We start from the raw sequence: 23,869 nt of genomic DNA, 5'->3' as shown, positions 1-23,869 counted from the left end.
CACAGAGCGGAGAGAACATATGCCTGAGAGTCGTGTCGTATGCGTTGCTGCTCCATGTGGCTTAAAGTGGCAGTTGTTTGGCAGTTTGAAATGATCGTAACAACTATGCTAATTTCTGTTAGCCTGTCTATGGTGTTGCCATGTATGGGGTTTCATATGGTATGTTAGCATTAAGCAAGGGGTCATTCTCTGACACTTGTGTAAGGTGAAGGGTTATCTTGAGTTCAAAGGAGGGGGTGGCAGTTCTACATGCTTGCGGGTTGACGGGGTTCAACGGGAGTGTCTGGCTGTTTGCTGTGAGAGCTTTGTTGTGGGGAGTAAAGAGAAACGACTCGCTTTTGTCTCCTTGTTTTGTTATTCGCCGCATCTCAAGAGTATGGTAAATTTTCTTTTGTTTTATGTGACAGTTTTGCAGTTAGACTAACTAGGAGTGACAAACAGCTGCGCACTTCGCCTTTTAATTGGGACTGTGTGAGCAAAACGGAGAACAGGGCCTACAGAATATTTGAAAAAGTGTGTTTTTGTCATGGTCAGTTTTAACTCATTCACTGCCATTGATGACTTTACTTGTCTTTTCACAGTCTAGCCCTTCAATCCCAGGAACTTAATTATATATTTTTTCAGACGGTACGGTAAAAGAGGGTCTGAAAATGTGAGTTTAAGTCTGTTTTTAATATGTTCAAATGTGGTTCAAGTGTGTGACAAGGGTAGATTATATAAAGAAGTCGTTTTCTCTATACTGTGGATTTTCATCTTCATCAGGTTGATCTGGAACTCATCCGGCGGGGTTTGACTGCATTACGTCTAAAGGCGATCACGCAGCGCACTAGTTGATTCCAGTCACGCTCACCTTGGCTTGGGGATGACTTCATCAGGAACGGGCGTCCAAATGGACTCCGCCGACTTCTGCTCTTTGAAGCGGCCGTCGAACACCGCGGCCAACTGCTCCATGTCGAAGGCGCACACCGCCGAGCCGGGGATGCTGCGCAGACAGACGGACAGGGACAAAATGAGCGCTTGACTCAAATGGACCTTTCCTTCTCCACGATTTTGTGGCAAATGAATGACCAGGAACAAAAGGTAGATAACAACTCCACTCTCAACTAGAGGAACAAAAGGATAAAAAAAAAAAAAAAAGCCTTGCAGGCACCATATGGGGACAGACACCCAAGCAAAACCCGACAAATTGGATTTGGGCTTTTCATATTTTCACAGTCAGTGCTTGAAAACAAAAGGGAATTGTTACAGAGAGCAAAACGAATGACAGGCAAAGATGGAACTTGTCAAGTCTGCGGCTTAAGAAGAAAGACAGGCGGCGGATGCAATGGAGAGATTAGAAAAGTCTTGGCATGAATTCCTGGAAAATAAAAGAAAACGGGAAATGAGTCACTGATTATTCCTCCCGTCACAAACCGACAGGGGGGGAAACGATTGGCGTGAAGGAAATGAACCCGACAACAACGCCTGCTGAGTCATGGGGGCGCTTTAACTGGCGGTGAACCCTGTCATGGGGGAGCAGCACATCTGTACACCGCCCACACACAAACACTCACATGAAGCACTCTGGACCCCCACACCCCGTCCACGGAAACTGAGACCACCTCGTGTGCATCTCAGATGACGAATGGTGCGAGAGGTGCCAATGCTGGTGACTAAGTGCCAAAAACACAATAGAACTGAGACACCTGCAGCCGGTGGCTACATCAGAGGTGGCGTGAGTACTCGCATTCTGTATTGAAGTAGAAGTGCAGATATTTGTTTGAAAAAAGGAGTCCAGTTAATGTTTAAGTATTGATTCAACAAATCTTTTCCTTAAGTCAAAGTTAAAAAGTACAGACTCTGAAATGTACTTGAGTGCAAAAGTGACTTGTTTTTTTTTTTTACTATCACTTATATCCAATACCCATTTTAATAACATGGTGAAACTCCAATTTTGAACCCTAACCTTTGTTTGAAACCCCAGAAAATGCTGCCACTTGAAACCCTAAACATAGTTTGAAACCCTCATTTGAAAGTTTGGTTTAGAACCCGAAAAATTAGGAATCCAAATTTGAAACCCTAACCCTGGCTTGAAATGCAACTTTGAAACCCTAAACATGGACCGGAACCTTAATGCTGTCTCAGAACACTAACCAAGGCTTAAAACACAATTTAGAAACCTTAAAGTGGAAGTCAACCTAAACATATTTTTTCCCCAGAATATGTTCTATGCAGCCCACTAGTCTAAACACAGCATTCTGTTTGTGGAATATGAGAAATCCACCCGTTTTTTTAGCTAGCTCAGGGGGCGGCCATTTTGTCACTACTGTCGACAGAAAATGACATCACAACTGCTCAGGGCTCAGGTCATGACCAATCATGGCTCAGCTTCAGAAAACAGGTGAGCACCCTCCCTGCACTCTAAAAGCAGTTACGAATAACACAATTATGGGTCAGAAATGGACCGATCCACTAATTGGGTCAATTTGATCCACTTTCCAGCGTTGCTTTGTACAAAACAGTCGAATTTTAGGGGCTGTTTTGTACAAAACTACCCATTCTTTGGGTTGTTTTGTGCATAAACAACCCAGAAAGTTGGGTCAAATTGACCCAAGTAGTGGATTGGTCCATTTTTGAGCCAAAATTGTGTTATTTTTAACCCAACTGTTTTTAGAGTGTGGTTTAAAACCTTACTTTGAAACCCTAACCAAGGCTTAAAATCCTAAATTGAAACCCTCACTATTCTTTCAAACTTTAACCCAGTTTGGGAATCTGACTTTGAAACCCTCACCCTGGTTTAAATAAAACAAATTTGAACCCCTGACTGTGGCTTAAACCCCTAAATCTTGTTTGAAACTTTAAACCAGTCTTGGAATCCTAACTTGAAACCTCAACCGTGCCTTGAAACCCTAATCACAAACCATAATCCTTCTTTGAAAGTCACATTTTTAACACTTGCCCTAGTTTGAAACACTAACCCTCTCTTTATTCCGGCCATTGAAAATGAATGCACCCCTTATAAGGCCTTTCTTTTAATTAAACTTAAATTCAGCATTTACCAACCCCCTTTACGTTCAAACTGTCCTTGCACAGCTCTATCAACTAATGATTCGGTTGAAAATGAAGCTGCGAGGTGGGTGTCGGATAACAAGTGAGACAAACAACAATAAAGAATTGCCTCTCAAAGGGAAACATGTCACATCTTGTAAAGGTGAATTATAAGAACAATATGGTGTGGCTTTGCCAGAGGGAGAGAGGGTGGATGCAGCGGCGGGTGGGGCTGATGTGGGGGTCTGGCTCTTGGCTACAATAAGTGACTTCCTGTGAAGTCCTCTCCGTGATGTTGCCAGGCAACTAGCGATGAGAAAATCAGCAACTTTATAACTGCAAAAATAAGGATAACGTTTCTTACCCTGAGAGTTAAACTGAATTTGAGGATATACATGTTCAGAATGTCCTTCGATTTTAGTGTGGAGTACAGTGGAAGCTTGACTTTAGAGCGCCCCAATTTGTGAGTTTTTCAAGTTACGGAGGTGGCTTGGTTGATTTTCTTTTGCTTTATGTTGTAAGTTGAAATCTGAGAAATTCATTTCAAAATGACTTTTTATTGAACAACACTTAAGAAATGATACTTTGCAATAGTGTAAGTGGTCAGTATCAGGAAAATGTCCAATTAAGCCTAGTTTGGATATTTTCACTTGGGGGTGAACTCACTTTTGTTGTCAATTTGGGGAGTTGCTGTGTGTTATCTTATTTTGAGGGGAAATTCAATTTACAGTGTTAGACATTGACTACCTCACGTAGCAAAGTGTCATTTTTTCATTGCTATTAGATGGAAAAAATGTAATCAAATATTTACAAAAAATGTCTGGGATTTATTTAATCTTATGTATTTTGTGCATTCAAATTTAAGTCAGTAGATCACCCAAAACACACCGACCAAACCTGATGAAAAATTACAAATCTGACAAAATAATGCTAAAAATAATGCAACATAAAACAACCTGACAAATATTGAAAAAACTATTAACAAATGCAATAAAGCTCACAATTTATTCAAATCTGACAAGAATAACAATTTTAAAAACCTGACAAAATGCTGAAAAAAAGCAGACAAACCTGACCACAAAAAATGGGTAAGATTTGGGGGCGAGATTGAGGGGATTAATGCACTTTCAATTCATTTCAATGGAGAAAGATGCTCTACTTGCCCTCCTGATTTGCTGGTGTTTTCTCAGGTGGCCATCGTGCAGTCCCGGGATTCACCGTGGGACCACATTCAAACATGGCCTGCCACTCTGAGAATGCGGCCAATTTTGCTTGTTTCTTTTTTTTTTCAACATCCCTATCCCCTCACAGCGCACATTAGAAGCACAAACAAACAAGCACGAACATCACTTTCAGCTGACCAAACATCAGTGGAAGGAAGTAACCGAGTACAAATATCGATTTTGTTTTTCAGATATCTGTACTTTACTTGGAGATTTATATTCATGACTGCACATGAAAGCACTATCTAGTGACGTTGTTGGGACACAACAAAGTTTAAATGCCTCATTGTATTTTTTATTTACCTAGTTTACTTGAATATTATTTTACTGACCACTTTTACTTTTTACAACCTGCATTTAAAAACGGATTTGTAATGTAATTGTAATAGTAATTAGAAAAAGAGGTTATCAAGTAAAAATATCTGAAAAATCTACTTAAAAACTGGAAGAATAAATTGTTTATTTCCATCGTTTTACTTAGCTATTACTTAGCTATTTTTAGCTAGCTATTTTAGATAGATTAGCTAAGATTAGCTAGATAGATAGCTAAATAGACTCTCCTTCCTAGACACGTTTGCATGGCAAGTGTTACACGAGGGTAACATGAGCGAGCATCTGCGAGTGCATGCCAAGGTTTCTCGCCCGCTTCCATTGTGAACTGCCAGATGAAGCAATTTGTCCAGCTAGCACTTAGCGGGGCGCAGTGGGACATGCTGGCATTCATTTCTTTCTCCTCCTCCTCCTCAGAATCATTGCTATAGGCCAAGTAACCTTTGTTAAAACAGTATTTAACAGTAAGGAATTACATTTGAATATACATTGAGGACATACTGTATTGTATACACAAACATATAAAGTGCAGAGCCGGGCGTTCCGTCTATCTGTCGGACCGGTCCGTTTATCCGTCACTTACCCTTGTTTGTAACCGTAACACAGGCGTCAAATCATAATTTGAAATCATAACTTGAAACATTAACCCTCTCTTAAAATATGAAAGTCTAATTCTTGTTTAAAACCATTAACTCGGCTTCAAACCCTAATTTGAAACCCTAACCCTTGTTTGAAACCCAACCTAAGCTTGGAATACTAAATTGAAACCCTGTGCCAGATGGCAGCAAAGCACAACTTTTGCCTGTGAAGCTCAAGTCACTTCACCTTAAAACCAAGGTGCCACAAAATGGCGCCGAAGGATTACTTTTTTTTTGCCCGAGCACAAAACTGGTGAAAAGGTGAGTTTTTTTTTTTTTTTTAGCAAATAACCGAGAACAGGACCCCTCAAAAAAATCTCAACATGTGAATTTGTGAATTCTTAACCATAAATATGAGGGGATTCACTATAGTATAAGGTTTATACTGTTGGAAAAGCCTTCCAATGGGAACCATAACTACACTGAAAATTAGTCTGACACCTCTGCTAAATGCTTTTATCTGCAATTCAATGAAAGAGTGCGTGTGCATGTGTGTGTGTCCATCTGCGTGTGTCCGTGTGTTCAAGCTCTTCCAAAGCAGCAGATAAGACGCAGCTGATGAAACTTTTCTGAGAGCTTGTGAAAGCACGTTCTTTCCATTATTGACTTAACTGTCCTTGACTTACTCAACCACCTCCGAACAATATGCCACCACCAACCCCACCAGCATCATCATCATCATCATCATCATCATCTCCCCGCCCCACGACCCTTTTCTTCTTTATTATCAGCTATCTTTGTCAGTAGTTTCTTATCCACACATATTGTTGTCACTTCCGCAAAAGTTGTTATATAGTTAGCAAGATGAGGTGAGCTTTCAGAAAATGTTGTTGAGGTGTGGGCCACAGAACAAGGAAGAACTCACATTTTGTTGCAAACTTGTCTCAGGCACAGAGACAGAATGGTTCATTTTCGTGAAAAGATGACTAAAAACTGACAAAATCTCCCCCAAAAATTCAGACAAAAATCAGAACAAAAAAGGTGACAAAAACTGACAAATATTTGACAAAACTATGGCAAAACCTGTCAAACTGGACATAGATTTGACAAAAATCAGTCAAAATAAATGAGAAAGAAAATGACTAAATCTGAAAAAAATCGATAAGCAACATGAAACAGTGCCTGTGTTTATGATTTGCTATTTATGCTAAAGGTTAAAGACACAGTGTACACGCCAAAATTTGTATTCGAACTTATGATATGTTTTCATTTTTCAATGTTTTTTCATGACCTGTATTGCTGACTTCTTGGCCAGGTCACCCTTGTGAAAGAGATGTTGAGCTAAATGGGTTTTATCTGGTTGATTAAAGGTTATCAATTCAAAAATATATACATTGGACATGAGTTTGACAAAAATCTGGCAAAAATTAGAAGAAATTGAGAAAGTCTGACAAAAAAAGACTAAAAATTGGTCGAAAAAAAGAATAAGGCAAAAAAAAAAAAAAAATCAACTGACAATCCTGACAAAGAATGTTTAAAAAAAAAAAAACTGGCAAAAATTCTGCTGAAAATACAACCCCCCCCCCCCAAAAAAAAAATCCTGACTAATAAAGATTGTAGCAGCCTGACAAAAAGTGGGCACCAAAACAAATAATAGAGCAAAACTGACAAACTCACCACAAATCTGATGGTAGTCAGACAAAAAAAAAAAAAAGGAAAAATTAAAAACAACAACAACAAAAACCAAACACACACTGGCAGGCAATAATGAGCACTCATTTGTTACGGCCACGGTCCGTGGCAGTGCGGTACCTGTTAGCTGGTGTGGAGAATACGCCGAGGATGATGTCGCGGCCGTGCATGTTGATGACGGGGCTGGTGGAGTGTAGCATGTTGAAGTAGAAGTGGGAATCTCCCGGCACGGAGCAGTTGAGCCGGGCCTTCAGGAAAGACGTCCACTGCTTCTCCAGCACTCGTTGAGATCCGCCCTGGTCGCGCTTACACACCCGGGCCACTCGGGGCACCACAACCTGCATTCAGACAATGGACACGTGCAGGAGGTTGCACTGTATTTTATCCTAGGGGAATTTTATTGTTCATTTCAATGCAGATTCAGGAAAGGTTTCAAATGACAAAAAAAAACAAAAAAAAAAAACATAAAACCTTTTTTTTTTTTTTTTTAAATGGGGGGGAAAAAAGTCCCAAATGGCAAATCACTAACAAAAGGCTGACATCAATACAGCAGAAGAAATAAAAATTAAAAATACAGACAAATCCTGGGGGAAAAAATTAATCTTGAAGCAACGGAACCAAAATGTGTGCACAACCTACAGTACGTGCAGTTGATTGCGTCTCAACTCATTTGCTGTCTAAAGTCATCCATGGGAAGATGAGCTACCACGGCAGCTTTAGGCTCAATACCACACTGGCGGTAAAACAGGAGTATGACTATGTTTTTAAAATATCAATGAACTGTTCATTAATCTTGCCCTTAGTCATTTAGAGCAAATGCCCTTCCCTAACTATGGCACTCTCAGTGGGCGAAGACATACGGTACTGTATTTTCATTACCTTTTCCAGATAATTAAACTCCATGGCGATCTCTCGGAAGAAGAAGTAGATGTGCGGCCCCCACTCCACGGCGCTGACAAAGAAAGGCTCTGCATTGGGCAAAAAAGGGCAAAGCAAAGTATTGGACACGTGCAAGCAATGCTACAAATATTTTGCAGCAGTACTTAAGTTGATTTTTCAGCTATCTGTACTCTACTTGAGTAATTATTTTTCTGAGCTTGCTTTACTTGGTGCCTCCATTTGGAAACAGATATCTGCACTTTCTACTCCACACTTGTTCAACATAGGCTTGCTATTTGCTGCCCAAATGCGCCATTCACTTGTGAGCATGGAGAAGGAGAAGACACAGTCCGTCCGGATTTCACACCAGACAAAAAGTGTGTAATGACGCCCAGCCGTTTCACTGGATTTATACTAGAAATGTCTACCTGCTGGGGGCCTGATAGTGTCTCTTTTTACAGCTTTACCCTGGTGAAATAGTGACGTGCGAGGGGCCAGTCCAAGCAGCTGCTAACTCAACACAAAGTTGTCAAGGCTGAGCGAACTCTCAACCCTAACTCTACAATACACATAATTCTTCACAAAAATTACACACTTGCACAGGCATACACGTCTTCGGGTACCTCGGAACCACTTGGAGTCGTGTTTGATGGTGCGAAGAGCTGGACTGTCCCCGAGGCTGCGGTAGATGACGGCGTCGATGGCCAGAAAGTCTGTCACGGTGGCCGTAAACAGATTTCCCCCTGTGACACGGCACGCATGCAACACACACGCACAGGCGTGCGCACAAACAAGACAGGTGATAGACAAGTTAGTAATTTGGGCCGCCAGCAAAAATACTTGAGGGACACGGCAATTGATGCTTCCAACCCTCAAGGCGGAACGTTTTACAGTGAACCGCCAAATACTTACAGTTCAGCACCCGCTGATTCACCTATTCAATGACTTTTTTTTCCCCAATATATTTTTCAAATTATTTTATTATATTTTTTTGCAGATAAGACTTTTTTTTTTTTTTTTAATTAAAACATGATTACCATGTGTTTAAAAGTATTTTTTTGAATAGTCCCTCCAGGGGCGGAGCTACTTGGTAGGTAAGTAAAAAGCAATGTATATAATTGTGAAAAATTAAGAAATATTTGTGTTGTGCTTTTTAGATATGATTTCAATGAATGTGCCATCGATCGCAGTATGCAAAATGGCGTTAGCCGTCCGTGCTAACTAATCATGCGCGTGCATACTGTAAGTGTACACATGCACATGGCCATCCCTTAGTGAAACACCCCACCGAAAAAATTTCTGGCTACACTCGTGAGTGCGGATATTTCCCGATTGCTGCTGGATTTAGGAACGTATCGGATATTGCAACGGTACAGGAAAAGTTAATATGAGACAATATCATATATAGAGCATGGCTGCTAAATTATACTGTGTCAAGTGTTAGATCAAGTCAAGTCAACAAACAAGGCGGCTAAGTAAACTGAATCAAGCCGCAGCAGAGCATAATAAAAGGCCCATTATCCACCCTGGTGACAAACAACAAAGGCTCCTAATGATATGCGCTCAAGTCATTATGGAGACGACAGAACAAATATATGTACTGGAACATCAGGGCAGCGAGACCGACGTGCAAGACAGAAACGCGTCACGTTTACCTGCGAACAAAGCCACGTTGGCGTGTTTGGGATCGTAAGGGCATCTGGCCATTCCGCTGACGGGGTCACTGGCCATTTCCAGAGTGTCCCCCTGTTACACGCACACACCCATACATTGAGGCATCAATCAGTAGCAATACGAATGCAGTGTTATGAAAAACAAGTCACAGGAGAATGACAATTAGGGGGTGTTAGCTTAAGTGTACACCAGTGATTCAGTGGTGGCAATTAAGCGCAACAACGACAACAAGAGAGTCAGACAATTGCGCTTGAATGATATACACACACACACACACACACATACACAGAGTGATGGATGAACGTACTCGCAAATAAATCACTTCAGTTCCTCCAGTTCCTTATATCAATAATCCGCGTACGAGTCAGTGATTGAAACAATTAGTCAATTAGTCAACTAGCCAACTTGACTACCATGCAATGACGTTTAAAGCTTGAAATCGACGAATCGCTACTCGTGTATTTGGCATCTTGTCCATCAGTAATTGAAGGACGTTCGACTCGCCCATCGCTAGACTGCAAAAATAAGATGATTGTTATTAAGAAAAGCTGTTAGCATTGCTAGCTTTTCCAATCGACGCTAGTCTTAAAATATTCACACCAGCTGGACCGCGGGATTGGAAGAGAGGTACGAGGCCAAAGTGAAGATCCAACTTAGTTGCCAAAATAACGAGAACCTTATTCATCGTAGAACATCAGTGACATACGGTGGAAAGCATGCTACAAGCATGTGGAAATACTTCTGAAAGTATTACACAGAATCTTATAGTATTTTCGGGCATTTCAAAAAGAGTGCGAAAAAAACATGAATATATGAGTGTATGAATAGTGAACCACAACATATTCAACGGATTAGCTTACGATATTATACAGAAGGCCTTGTTGCATTAAGGCACAGCTATAAATAAAGCAGTTGCTAGCATTGCTAACTAGGCCCCAGGGAAGGAAACAGCGAGGCAATCAGGTACGTCGCACACAGTTGTCATTAGTAGCTGACAGATAACGAAGCGGCGCCTCCTCACTGCCGCTTGTAATGTGAGACATGACAAATGATCCGCCAGAGAGCCTTTGGTAATCAAAGTATTTCGGCTTTGATCCAACGGTTAATATTCCAGCGCTAGCCAAGCCGATGACTCGTTCATGAGACGTTTATGTGCCGTTTCTTTGCGGCGGTTTGAAGTTGCGATCGAGTGGAGCAGGGGTGGCTTTGGGAAGCTAATTCAGCTTCACGCTGATGGATTGACCTAAAATGAAGAACGGTGGAGTGTTTGACTAATGGGAAGGGGCGGAAAGTAATTAGAGGGCAAATTGACAGAGTCAGGTAAGTCAACACCTGTTAGCAGAACCTTGTTGACTGCATATTTTCCCCGTGATGATTTCGCTTTTTTTTCTTCAACCCAAGCAGAGAATCAAATGAATGATATTTTCATTCATTTGATAAGTTCATTCATTCTACGCCTTGTCAACATCTCCTGTCACACAGCTGGAGGTGATGCAACCATGAGGCAAAGAATCTATGTGAAATTCATGGTTTCGTTTTCAGAAGGGTCCGACCGAGTTCCTCCAACTTCTCTGAGGGGTTTTTGGACAAGATGCCATGCGGTACAAAGGCTGACATTTTTCCTGCCTCCTCGCTCTTTCAATTTTTCTCCAAGCGATGTGCGCACACTCGCGGCCAACAACGAGATGCTCTAAAGCAGCCACGCCAAGCCGGGCTGTCAAGTCAAGTCACAAAAAAAAAAAGACGCTCTTCTTGTGGCATTTATATGTCAATTATTATATAACCAATTTTTGCTAGTGGGGCTTTCACGCCTTTAAAAACAGAGAAATAACGAAGGGTATATTTTCAGAAAACAAGCGACAGCTTGACATGAGGATAAAAACAAGTCGACTGAATGAGTGCATGGAGGCACGATGATGTCAAACAAACAATGCGCATGTTCACCTGAGCAGGCGGACTAATTGGGATGTGTAAGCAGGGAACGGATAAGACAGTCATTTTGTGCACTTACGGTATAGTTGGCACAGAGCGGGTTGAAGGCGTTGGTGCCGCACACAAACAGTCCGTCAGGCCTACTGAGGAGTACCTTCATGAAATTCCGGCATTCATCCTGCAGGGCGACAAAAAAGGGCAAGAAAGTTGAGTCAAGTCTATTTTATATTTTGATGGCAGCAACTCACAGTGGAAGTTGTCGCAAGGCATTTTGGGCACACATCGAGCAGGTCAAGAACGACACTCCTCATGCCTGTGAATATTCTCATTCCTAAAGGTCATTTCATTCTCAGGGCATTGAACCATTCGGTGACACTCCTCATACATTAAAGAAAAAAAAACAAATGAACCGCGCATGAGCAAGGACACCAAGGAGGCAAGGGAAAATCAACTCCACAGCCCCCGCTGAACTTGAACGAAACGCATCATCGAAATAACCCAAAACTAAAATTGATAAAACACTTCCGTTAATGAAATAAAATAAAAAATAAATGCTTCAAAAAAAGAAAAGAACGGAAACTAACTGAAACTACATTTTATGCTTACAAAACTAACAACAAATAACTGACTATAGCAAAAATATCCTTAGTTTTCGTCTTTGGCGCTTAATTTAATACATGAGTCTTTGGGGTCAATTTTAAATCAAATCAAAACCATCTTAGCTTTATTTAAGACGCTATGATTGTAATGCATCTAACTTAAGAAGAAATATTATACACTGCACGCATTGTACTTCAATTTCTGCAAACTCTTAAAAAAATACTTGTATTTGATTTGTGTATGGTTGTTTTATGTTTTTAAAACATTTTTGTTGTGTTTTTACTCCACAATACTTTTTTTTTCATCTCGCACAAGAAAACAAAGCATTTTTGAAAAAAACTAAAAGTAATAAAAACTAACAAACCCGCTCTGAAAACTAATAATTCCAACAAAATTTAAAAAACAAAACTCAAAATGAAATTAAAACTAGCTATAATGAAAATTTCTAAACTATTATAACACTGCTCTGTCCTGTGTTTTGAGGCTCCACTGTATTACTTTTTTACTGAACCACAAATACATGGTGCGATTGACAAGGAAGAAGCGCATGGCCACGGAGAAGAGGAAATGGCAGAGAAAAAAAAGGGATTCTAAATTTGAATAATCCTATTCAATAACTGCACCTGTGTATCTCGGCTACAGAGAACACGATATAGGTGCTCAAGGAGCCAGGGGATGAATGAGAGAACAATGGGCACAACAACAGTCATATCAACAACAGTAATAGTCCCATGATGAGTAGCTGTTGTGAACTGTAAATTAACAGGAAAATTCATAGAGAGAAAATAAAACAACAGCTAGACAGTAAGCACATGCCAGAAAACTACAAGTCATTCAGTCAGCAGAAGCCTCTTCCAAACAAATGATTATCTAAACAGCTCAGTGAAATGAAGCTTTTCACTCTCCTGATGTGTGGAATTATTTCACCATTAACGCTGCCAATCACGCTGACGGACGTTGAATGCGGCCTGCCGAGACTGAAAGTGTCTACAGACGCGCAAGCGTGCAGCCGCTGATGATTGACAGACTGTAATCCGAACCAGCCTGGGGATCTTAAAACAAACGTCGCATCCAGGGCTAATTTCGTCACCGTGACACTTCAAAGTAGATGGAGTCACACGACAAAAATCATTCTCGTGAAATGGAAAGGTGCGGACGAGCCGCGACGCAGCCAACGGTGCCCAATGGAGACAAATGACTCGAGTTAATCTGCGGCCGTCGTTGACAAATGGCTTGCAACGCGCTGTCACTGAAGTGCGTAACATTAACGTGTACTAAACCTGCACAACCTCTGCAATGTCATTGATATTGTTTTTGAGATAACCAACATAGGTGGTTTAATGTTATGTATTTATTATTTATTTTGCTGAAAGCCACAGATGCAATGTACTGTGAATTACTATTCGCTTCAATAAAAAGCAAAAGCAAAAGCAAATGAGAAGGACTTAGTTGTTTCTTTGTCTTGTTTTGTTTTGTTTTTCCCTCCTGGGATTTACTCTATATCCACATGGAATAGATGAAGATTTACGATACAGAGACTATATATTTTTTTTTCCAATATAGTTTTACTTTTCATTTAAAACACATTGTAAACATGCTATATTTTAACTTGGGTCACGACATGCACTTGGGGGGATTACCCGAGCAACTGATGGAATAATCAATAGGAAAATCGATTCTTAAAATATTCTTTAATGACAGCCCTAATTTCAACACACAAAAAAAACAAAGCGTAAAATGTATTTTAAAAATATACTGTACATCTTGTCAATTGAAAAAAATGACCTCATGACCCGTGGAACAACATCTGTGTGTTTGTACAGTGTGAATGGAAAAAACAACAACAACAACTGAATTGTATAGGAAATGTATGGAAATGAATGGGAATAAAAAAAAAAAAAAGGATTTAGAAAATTGAAACAATTCAACTATAGTTGTGGGGAAAAAAATATTTTAACAAATAATCCCTATTCTAATCTATTTTTGAGTTATCAGTTGTTGCTGATCAATTTTGGGGGCAAAATTTAGTTAGGAAAAATAGTTGCTACTTGAGTGAAGTGAAAAAAAAGAGACCGCAATTAAGGTCCAGTACTTGCATGGATGTCTGCCCATGACAAAACAAAATGTTTATATTAAAGCTTGATTATGATACCTTTCCTTTAAATAAACCCCGAGATCACCATAGGAAGTTTACAATTAAACCCTAACCCTCCTGCGAAGATTCCCAAAATGTTCCCATCTTAAATTCAAATGGAAATTCATCGGAAACCTTCCATAGATTTACCAAAAATAGTCCACTCCTTTCCGACCCTCAGGTCAACATTCCTCCCCTAAACTATTAGTGCCCCAGTGCGTATGGCACCAGGCTCAACGGGCTTCCGATGACATCAGCGTGGAGGGTGGTCATGCTGAGGACCCCCTTTTCGGATGAATGGAAGCCGTAAGCTTCAAGCCAGATGCCGCCCCTTGAAACCTCCCAGCAAAGTTCCCGCTTCAGTCCCGGCGGGGTTCTCATTTTCAACAGTTTCAAAAAAAAAAAAAAAAAAAGCTTTCGATACCGATACGTGGTGTCAAGAGCGAGGTGTCATTTTCCGCGTGACACATTGTGGAGTGACAGTGATGTGCTACTTCCCCCTCGCCCCTCCATTAACACACACCACCTGGCTTCCTGAGTGAGTCTGCTACATGTTAACGCACGTGTGCTCTGATCAACACTTGGTTTAGTTTTAAAAACTGCTCTCAAAGGGGAATCTTTGAAAACAACACTGTCACAAAACATGAGGCATGAGTAAGTCTCAAGTCTTAAAATTGAACACATAAGTGACATTTAGTTTAGTTTAGTTCATGTTTGACCAGCTATCTGTTAGCTAAACTCCACTTAGCAAAGCTAAGCTAACATAACTTACCTGCCTTTGTGCGTTTTCTAATGACAGATCAAGTTAGACATCGTTGTGGGTGCGTCTCCTATCTTGGATGCAAACCCCGCGTGTTACATTCACTTTGTTCCTGATTTGATCAAAGGTTTAATCCTCTGATCCAAATTCAATAATCTCCCCCGAGCCATGCTTCATTAGGTGGTCTCTGTCATTAGTAACATGTATTTATCCTTGTAGTATGCCAAATTTGTTAAGAGCATTTACTTGCTGTATTTGATATTTTGTTTAAGGTCCATGTACTAGTACACTCTATCATCACTTGTAACACAATTCAAACAACTACGGTGCTAGCACAATTGTGTCTTACTAATAATGTTTTTTCCCTCTACTGAATGACATCTCTGCACACTAATAGAAAGAAAGACAAAATTTGTCCTGCGACTTTTGAGGCTACGAGTAGAGACCAAGAGAACATGTCTACTAGTTTGGAGTATCAATAGTGAAGCATAGTAGTTTACAAGGAAGGCTTACTAGCGCGTGAAAAATGGAACCAGGAACTAAAAAACATTTCTAGTAAGACGCCATCATTCTACTAGAGCGCACTCGGCGTTCTAGTAGTGTGGTAATTGGTAAATTGCCTTGCTTGTGAGGATAAAGAGTGCACGAACTAGTACATGGACCTTTTAGCCTTTAGCATCAAAAGCACTTAAAAGTACAACAACAAATTGAGCATATTTCTGAAATGGACACAAGTGGGCTTTTGGTGGTCCATAATGGAGGAAATGATTCCTCGAGGATGAAAACAAAGGGTGGGGTCTTTTGTCGCACTAACTACTGGCTTTCGATTTTCATTTTCTCTTTATGAAGATTGGCAAAATTCATCTGCTGCTGCATGAATTCGTTTCATTAACTAGCATTCATCTATTCCAGGAAGCAATTTGGCATTCGCATGCGTGAGCTTTATTCAAAGACAAATTAAGTCAGCGGGCTTAGGCTTTTACTGTGCTTTCCCAACACACATGTGTGCGCGCACACACAGCAGATGATCAAGCCGTGAATGAGCGAATGATAAAATTGTGTATAGATCCGAATGTTTAATGTCCTTATGCCTTCTTCTCCCCTCCGAGTGTGCTCTCTGCTCCTTCCCTCCCTTCCCTGGGAGGCATCCAGACAAAACGCCACCTGTGCTGTGTTGGCAAGCCTTCGCGAAAACCCAGACGACTGCAGACCCTCCTCCGCCTCCTCCTTCTCCTCCTCCCTGCGTCCTCTCACTCTTCTAACGGACACTGGCAGAGCTGCGAAGCCTCTGAAAAATTCATCTCCTGCTCAGATGAAGCAGGCGGCAGGCTAGCATAAATATGGACGCGGATGAATATGCCATGCTTTTTATTTACCACCTATTAACAAGCTATGTGGAAGATGCGGACTATATTGCAACACATTTGTATTAGCCGCAACAAAACAGCATTTCATGTACAGTATAATGTCGGGCCGCTGGAAGGAACGCAGAGTAAAAAAAAACCATATTTTAATACAATTTTTTTTACGGAAAACACTTATTAGAGTTACAGTATATCCCCACTTATTCAAGAATTTCTTCAGGATTTTTTTTTCCGGGTGTTTGTTGTTTTATTTTTCCAATGACTGAATTGAATGGATGTCAATTATTTATGGATTTTCACAAAACACGAGCTGGCCTGGTCGTTGTGGGTGGGGGACTCGAGTCAAATGAACCGATTTAGACTGAAGTGCCAATTTTAGGACTTGGAACTTGGCTAAAGCGTAAATGAAAGACTCGCCTTGATTTTGACTTGGTATTCATGAGACTGTAGTGGACTTGTTGCACAATTTCCACACAAACATGCTCTTCTCCACGCTTCCATTGAGTCACTTTAGAAGCGGAAAGGTTCTGTGTCGCTCAGAATGCAAAAAACAGAAAAATGTGACAATGTGTTATGTCACGCAGATTTTTTTTTCTGTAATGAATTAATCACAATTAAGATAACATCTCAATTATGCTAATATGCTAACCATGGAGCATTACTTTTGCTTTGAAATCCTGCTAATGCCCCAAAAACAGGCCCTGTATCGGTCACAAACAGGGTTGGCAAAAGTAAGGCGTTTAAATAGAAGTACAGTTACTTGTGTGACAAAAGAAAAGATACAAATTCAACTCCAATTCAAATGTAAGATAAATAAATACACAACAAACTACAAATACCTCAAGAATTGCATTTGTGGAATAATAGTTAATCCACCCGTTTTTAGACATTTCTGGCGGCGGCCATTTTGTCACTTCTGTCGACTGAAAATGACATCACAGACCCTCAGGGCTCAGGTAACCACCAATCACGGCTCACCTATTTTCTGAAACTGAGCCATGATTGGGCGTTAGCTGAGCCCTGAGCATCTGGGATGTCACTTTCAGTTGACAGAAGTGACAAAATGGCCGCCCCCTGAGATGGCTAAAAAGGGGCGGATTTTGCTGCTTAACTCATATTCCACAATATTAATCAGAATGCCGTGTTTCAACTAGTGGGCCTGCTGGGAACATATTCTTGAAAAAAATGTCTGTGGTTTGATTTCCATCTTTAAGTACATTAACAAACCATTTGTACTTAGTTACTTCCCACCACTAGTCACAAAGCGAGGAAACGCCAACTTTTGCATCTGTTTTCCATCTTTTGTTCTGACCTAAAACAATAAACAAACTTTTCATTTGACTTCATGCTAACCGAAGCAATGTTTTACCTCCGGCTACAATCAACATTCCTCGTCGGGATCACAAAACAAAACACACCGCCGCTGTCGTAAAGTATTTCCCCAGCCTTAGCCTGATTCATAGGCTTGTAAAGTATTAGTTATAGCCCGCCACGACCTGTTACGTTAACGTGGGTACAATAGCTATGTAAGGCAGCGGCGCATCAGGGGCTCGTCTTTTGCGTGGTGGCTGCTCTAAATCTCCAAAGTTTCCATTACATGGCTGGCTGCCTCCCTGATGTTAGCGACTGGGGAGAAGAGTGCAGTCAAGAGTGGCCACTGATTCACACACACGCACACCTACGCGCAGCGGTGGGAAGTGACAAAGTACAAATACTTCAATTGCTACTATACTTAAAGTGTATGGGACACGATTTTTGGGACACGATTTTTACATATTTTAATGTTATATTAAACAATAAAATATCCATGTGGCAATGAACGGTTTCTCAAATGGATATACATTAACGGAGGATTTAATGGGTTTAGCATTACGCTTTGAAAATCTTCCGGGCGGGGCCAGTGCCATGGCAAAATCATGAAGGAGGCCGATTTGACGTCATCGACTGAAGTGTGCTCGTCTTGGTTTTTCTTCGGATTCCTTTCGTTTCTTCTTTAAAGTGGAAGTCACACCAAACATATTTTATTCAAGAATATGTTCTATGCAGGCCCACAAGTTGAAACATGGCATTCTGATAAATATTGTGTTTGTGGAATATGAGTTAAGCAGCAAAATACACCTGTTTTTAGCCATCTCAGGGGGCGGCCATTTTGTCACTTCTGTCGACTGAAAACGACATCACAATTGCTCAGGGCTCAGGTAACGACCAATCAGGGCCGAGCTTCAAAAAATAGGTCAGCCGTGATTGGCCGTTACCTGAGCCCTGAGCAACTGTGATTTTCAGTCGACAGAAGTGACAAAATGGCCGCCTCTTATTTCACAAACGCAAAATTTAACAGAATGCCGCGTTTCAACTAGTGGGCCTGCATAGAACATATTCTTAAAAAAATATATGTTTGGGTTGACTTCCTCTTTAAGGAGACTTTACGACTGTTTCCTTGTGCCAAATTATTAAATGTATTTGGGGAAAAAAATAATTTTTACTTTTGTAGCAACTTAAGTGCAGAGGTCCATTCACTTATGAGTGCCTCAATTTAAATGTTTTTCAAGTTACACTGTCACTTGGTAGCCAAAATTCGATTTACGATCGCGCTTCAGAAGGAGTCAAATGAAAAAAAAATTAGACTTATACTCGCTCACAGAGACCAAGCGGCCAAGTTCGTGACACTACTTGGCCACGCCTACTTTTAAGGCACAGCTTTTTATACAATACTGCGCTATTTTCCTTTAGTGAAAACAAAACAGAAAAAAATGGTGCTGGTTGCAATGGTTTAATGGAATTTCAAGTTGAAACAGTACCTCTTTTTTTTTTTTTTTTTTTTTTTTTCCAAGTATGAAGACTTCTTCTCAAGTACAGCGTGTGAGTACACCTCTGCCTACATATTTTAGATCTCGAAGGTTTAGCGAGCCCACTCCTCGACTCGTTAACAAAAGCCGCTGTGTCGCTTCCCACGAAAAGAGTCCCTGGCGCACCATTTGCAGAGAGTGATGCTCCGTGACAGGATGAAAGGGTGTGTATGTTAGTGCGCATGTGGGCGGGGGATTAATTAACAGCAGCACCAAATTAGCAGCGCCGCACCGCGCAGTGCTCTGAGTGTCGCGCTTTTTACACACCCCGCACCCTCCACCGCTAAAACTAATCCGCATCCCTCCGGCTTGCGAGCCTTCATCTCTGCTTGATGGTAATTGTGACTGAACACACCACAGGCCACAAACAAACATCACACACCGGAGGGAGGCGGCTAGTCAGAAAAAAAGAGCACACCCACTCAGCTTTTTTTTTTTTTTTGCACGTTGCATGTGTCCGATGACTACCAGGTGGAAAAACCTGCGGACAAACTGCAGACACACTTGACCCGCGTCACCCTTTTGACAGCTTGCCGAGAGCGAGGTGGCAAATTGACATCGTGAAAACACAAATGACTCGTAGCTCCGAAATTTGCTTTCGCTAACCTCGCGTGAAGAACAGAAGGCCACACACACGCCGAGCGTTTAGTCACCATCTGGAGTAACTTTGCCGACTCGGGGAAAACCTACCCACCTTTACGTCCTTATGTTGCACTTCCGAGGAGACTGTACGGCTGGACAATAGTTGGAGTTAAAATGGCAGCCGCGAAATACACCGAGCTACCATAAAGACAGCGTTGATAGATTCCCATACACACCTATGGGCAATTTGGAGTCTTCATTGAGCTTTTGAACTGGATAATTGCAGGAAAATTTGTATCGGAATCATGATTTGGGCAGCCACGATTAGATGAACCTGAATGTTGTGATGTTTACATTTAGAATATATATCTAGCATTTTCTCAACCAATGAGTAAGCCAAGCAAGTGAAAGGGATCAACATCCATTGTCTGGACTTGTGTAGGATTCATGGCGGGTTGTCATTCAACACGATTATAGTTTTATAATCATTTATTGAGTTAGCCCTTGATAAATGGAAAATTGTTTTAAATTATTTACTATTTATTCACAAATGATAAACCATTTTTTAGTAAAAACAGATGACATTGTGCTTGTTAAATAGCAATTACCAAAATGCTTGAAAGCCCCTTCTGTCTGCACAAAGTCCACAAAGAGACGCGCTGAGCTCCACCTGTGTTTTTCACAAGTACTTAAAGAGCTGTGAAACCATATATTATGTGCCTCACATTTTTTTCCCCTGCAAAACCCAGCGCTCCGCGGAGAGCTCAATCAACACCATATTGAACAAACTACCGCCATAATGGTGCCCGCCCACTGCTCCATGTGAAATGGCCTGTTGGCATGATCATGTGACTCGTGATGACAGGCTGGCATGCAGCCAACTTCCTCCTCCTCCATTTTGTTCAATATGTGGAGTTAAGGTTGATGGGAAGAGTGGCAGAACAACACGATAAAAAGGGCAGGAGAGACGTCCCCCCCAAAAAAAATAAATAAAAAAAATTAAATAAAAAAAGAGAGAGAGATGGTGACAAGCAAAGGACAAAGGCAACCATGACAGGAATATGCAAATGAAACGTCATCAACAATTGTCCGGACAACACGAAGGAAGGAAAGGTAAAATGCAGCGAGAATCAGGACATTAAATTTTCAGCCTAATTAGGAAGAATTCTGTGTCCTTTGTGATCAACCGGGCGGAAACATTTAATTACAAAACCAATTATAAGGTGCTGAATGTATCACATCTGACACTCGCACACATAGACACCCCCCACACCCCCCGGCCCCTCCACCCCAAGCAGCGGGGAACATTTTCAGGACGTGAAGTGGAGGGAAAACATCAGTGTTGTTGTGGAAGGCGCTTGAGATATTCAGCTTAATTGCATGCCTCATTAATGTATGTGTAAGTGCCAAACAAAGAGACGACAGGTAAAGGAAAAAAAAACACTCAAGTGTCATGAATATGTATAACGGTCAGGTGTATATGCAAAACTAGTTGATCCCACCTACACCTTACACCGTGTGTGTGTGTGTAGTCAGCCATTAAAAAAAAACCACTTGATTGTGATCTAACAAGCCCAATCTCATGTGAGATTAATCTAATTAAAAGTGAGCTATGCAAATGCATTATGTTTCCTCTTCAATTGTAACTCTGCTTCTTCTTCTTCTTTTTTGGAGGATCTCGATCTTATCTCGCACTCACTTTAGATGCAAATTAGCATTTTTACAAGATCAACACCCTCCTATCAAATATATTAAAAGTGTCAGGGGTCCAAAGAATGAATGAATATTAAACAGAGGAAAGTGCTGCTGTAGCCATTCAAGCATCAACTACCCAGACTCCCCCATCTCCCGAAAACGGCAGCGTAAAGTTGAGGTCGACAGGACATCAGCAAGAGGAAACATGCACTTTGAATTTCCTCCTTTACATCTTCACACAAGAATAAATAGGCAAAATAACTCCGGAAAGCCCTCACATGACGTCACTTGACAATGCGGTTGGCTGCAGTTTGAGTTTTGCTAACACTGACACATAAAAACACGAGTATTAAAAATCATAGATTCAAACAAAAACGTTCAACCAACCATATATACTCCACTAGCTTAATGCTACAGACGAGCTAACAAAAATTAGCATCCTTATCTAGCAAGTTACCTTAGTTATAAACCTTCACACAACTATCACTTTAACAGCAACAGTGCAGCAACGCATACATTACTAACAGGCATATATATATATAAATAATAACTTTTAGATGTATTTATTTTATGATTCTTTTTTTACTATACATTACAACACAAGAGAAATGGATTCAAACCCCCCACAATCAATAAACATCCTGTGTTTTGATGATTTTTCTTTCTGTTGTAATACTAAAGAACAAAATATTGTAAAACTGTGAAATGTTCCATCTCCATTAGCGGAATTTTATTCTGCCGAACATCGGTTTTGGTCCATCCCTTTACAAAGGGTTCTTTCTTTCTTTCTTTTCATTTTTTTTAATTTAATATCCTTTTAAAATAACCACACAGCAATACCTTGACATATGAATACCTCAACTTACACAATTTTTGAGTTTCAAGCCATCGCTCAGTTGATTTGTTTTTTTTTTTTTTGCTTTGGGACTGTATTGATTAGCGCATCCTGCCTGCAATTGTTACTACGAGATTCCCACCATGCGAGCCTCCTCGCCACTTCATTCACGAGTGGAAAGGGGCCAAGTGCCGAGGTTCTTATCCGTCCTCCCATTGCTGCGTGACTCACGGCATTAACGGCCGGCGGCCCCGTCATTAAGATGCCAGGAGACCTTTCATTACCGAGTCAGCCTTTCAGGGATAAAACACGCGCGCACACACGCGTAGAGACACACGCAGACAGACAAACACGCACACACACATGAGCAATAATACACAATAAAAGTGACATGTCACTCTCCTCTCTGCTCCTTTCAATTGAAAAACCTCTCATACGTTTCAGAGAAAAGAGTAAACTGGACAGGGCAGCATGGTGCCGTACTAGCGGTTAGCACATCTGCCCCACTAGAGTCAGCCCGAGGCAATAGCGGACTAAGCACTTGCTTAGGAGCCCCATGACCACTAGGGGGCCCATTAGAGCAATTAACAGCCAACAGCCTGGAGTAGGTGGTTCCAGGTTAGGTTCATTGAGGACTCAAAATTGTCCTTTGTGACCGCAAAGAGGCCAAACGATATAGAAAATGGATGGATGGATGGATAAAAACCCACCGACCCTTTTTTTCTTCATAAAATGTGTATTTGCTGAATTCATGTGATCATGAACAGACGTGTTTGAATAGAGGTCGACCCTTTTCACTCTCTTGCTTAGCAGACTCTTCTCTATATTTCTTTGGTGCATTCAGGTGTTGCTCGAGTGTGTTCAAGTTTTTTTTTTTTTTTTTTTCTTTGCCTGAAGGAAACACAGACCAAGTTGGCGAGAACAAGTTTTGCTCCGACCATCCAGTCAGACGACGGGAAAAATATTGACAAATTTGACATCTGACTGGTTAAACAAACAGTTCTGTTGATAATATAGTCGGAGTTGCATGGGCCTGCGTGCGTGCTGATTCTAAAGGCCCTGGGTGGATTAGATTGACATGATAACCAAAAATTGGACCAGAAATTACCTAGTGGAAGCAGTGCAGTCAGTAGAAGTGCTTTGAAATGAAGGGAATAGACTGTTGGGGATAAATGAATACAATTTTGTGTGTGTGTGTGTGTGCTTTGACAGCTTGTACCATCAGGAGAAGTGCAAGCTCTCACGAAACGACATATTTTCTATCTCGCATCAATAGCCGAGAGTCAAATTAATGAACTGTTCCGTCTCCTCAACGTGTGTTAACTTAGGCTTTTCGTTTTTGCCGTTGCTTGGAGGGTGCTGAAAGCCTGTGAAAAACGTGCTGCCGCTAACAGAAACATGGAGCAAACAAAACTTTCAAATCGATAACCCCTTCGATTTCAAATGTTTATAGGGTCAATTGCAGACTGCACTCCATTACTTTCTCTGTAAATTCTTAAGCGGTATTTGTCTATCATTCAATGTCATATTTGCACGCCATCATATTTTAATTAAAAATAATGGCAAAACATTTTGTGATCCAGTAGCGATATTCCTTTTTTTTTTTTTTTTTAAGCAAATAACAAGAGTGAAAGTAGTTAGGCTAGATACAGTACATGTGAATAACGCTTTGGTGCAGAGGGAAGCGATCGGCCATGAAGGTAAATTGCCTATTTGTT

The 23,869-nt window shown here is 40.9% G+C and overlaps 1 protein-coding gene across 4 annotated transcripts in view; it reads right to left on the bottom strand.

Moving 5' to 3' along the window:
* The window catches only part of sema6bb (sema domain, transmembrane domain (TM), and cytoplasmic domain, (semaphorin) 6Bb), a 167,001-nt gene that overhangs the window by 43,461 nt on the left and 99,671 nt on the right, over nucleotides 1-23,869 (bottom strand). For all 4 annotated transcript variants that reach the window (XM_086046638.1, XM_086046637.1, XM_086046639.1 and 1 more), the window contains 6 exons: nucleotides 11,415-11,513; nucleotides 9,385-9,475; nucleotides 8,353-8,472; nucleotides 7,730-7,818; nucleotides 6,971-7,188; nucleotides 851-982 (listed from right to left, as the gene is read on the bottom strand). In XM_086046638.1, coding sequence (XP_085902764.1) covers nucleotides 851-982; nucleotides 6,971-7,188; nucleotides 7,730-7,818; nucleotides 8,353-8,472; nucleotides 9,385-9,475; nucleotides 11,415-11,513 — 749 coding nt within the window. The remainder of the gene's footprint in view (nucleotides 1-850; nucleotides 983-6,970; nucleotides 7,189-7,729; nucleotides 7,819-8,352; nucleotides 8,473-9,384; nucleotides 9,476-11,414; nucleotides 11,514-23,869) is intronic.

This window comes from Filicampus tigris, chromosome 12 (genome assembly GCF_054856515.1).
Source record: "Filicampus tigris isolate MCC_2025a chromosome 12, RoL_Ftig_1.0, whole genome shotgun sequence".
NCBI classification, from domain to species: domain Eukaryota; kingdom Metazoa; phylum Chordata; class Actinopteri; order Syngnathiformes; family Syngnathidae; genus Filicampus; species Filicampus tigris.
Note: the sequence above shows the minus strand (reverse complement) of the source record. Positions and strands in the feature narration are given on the sequence as shown.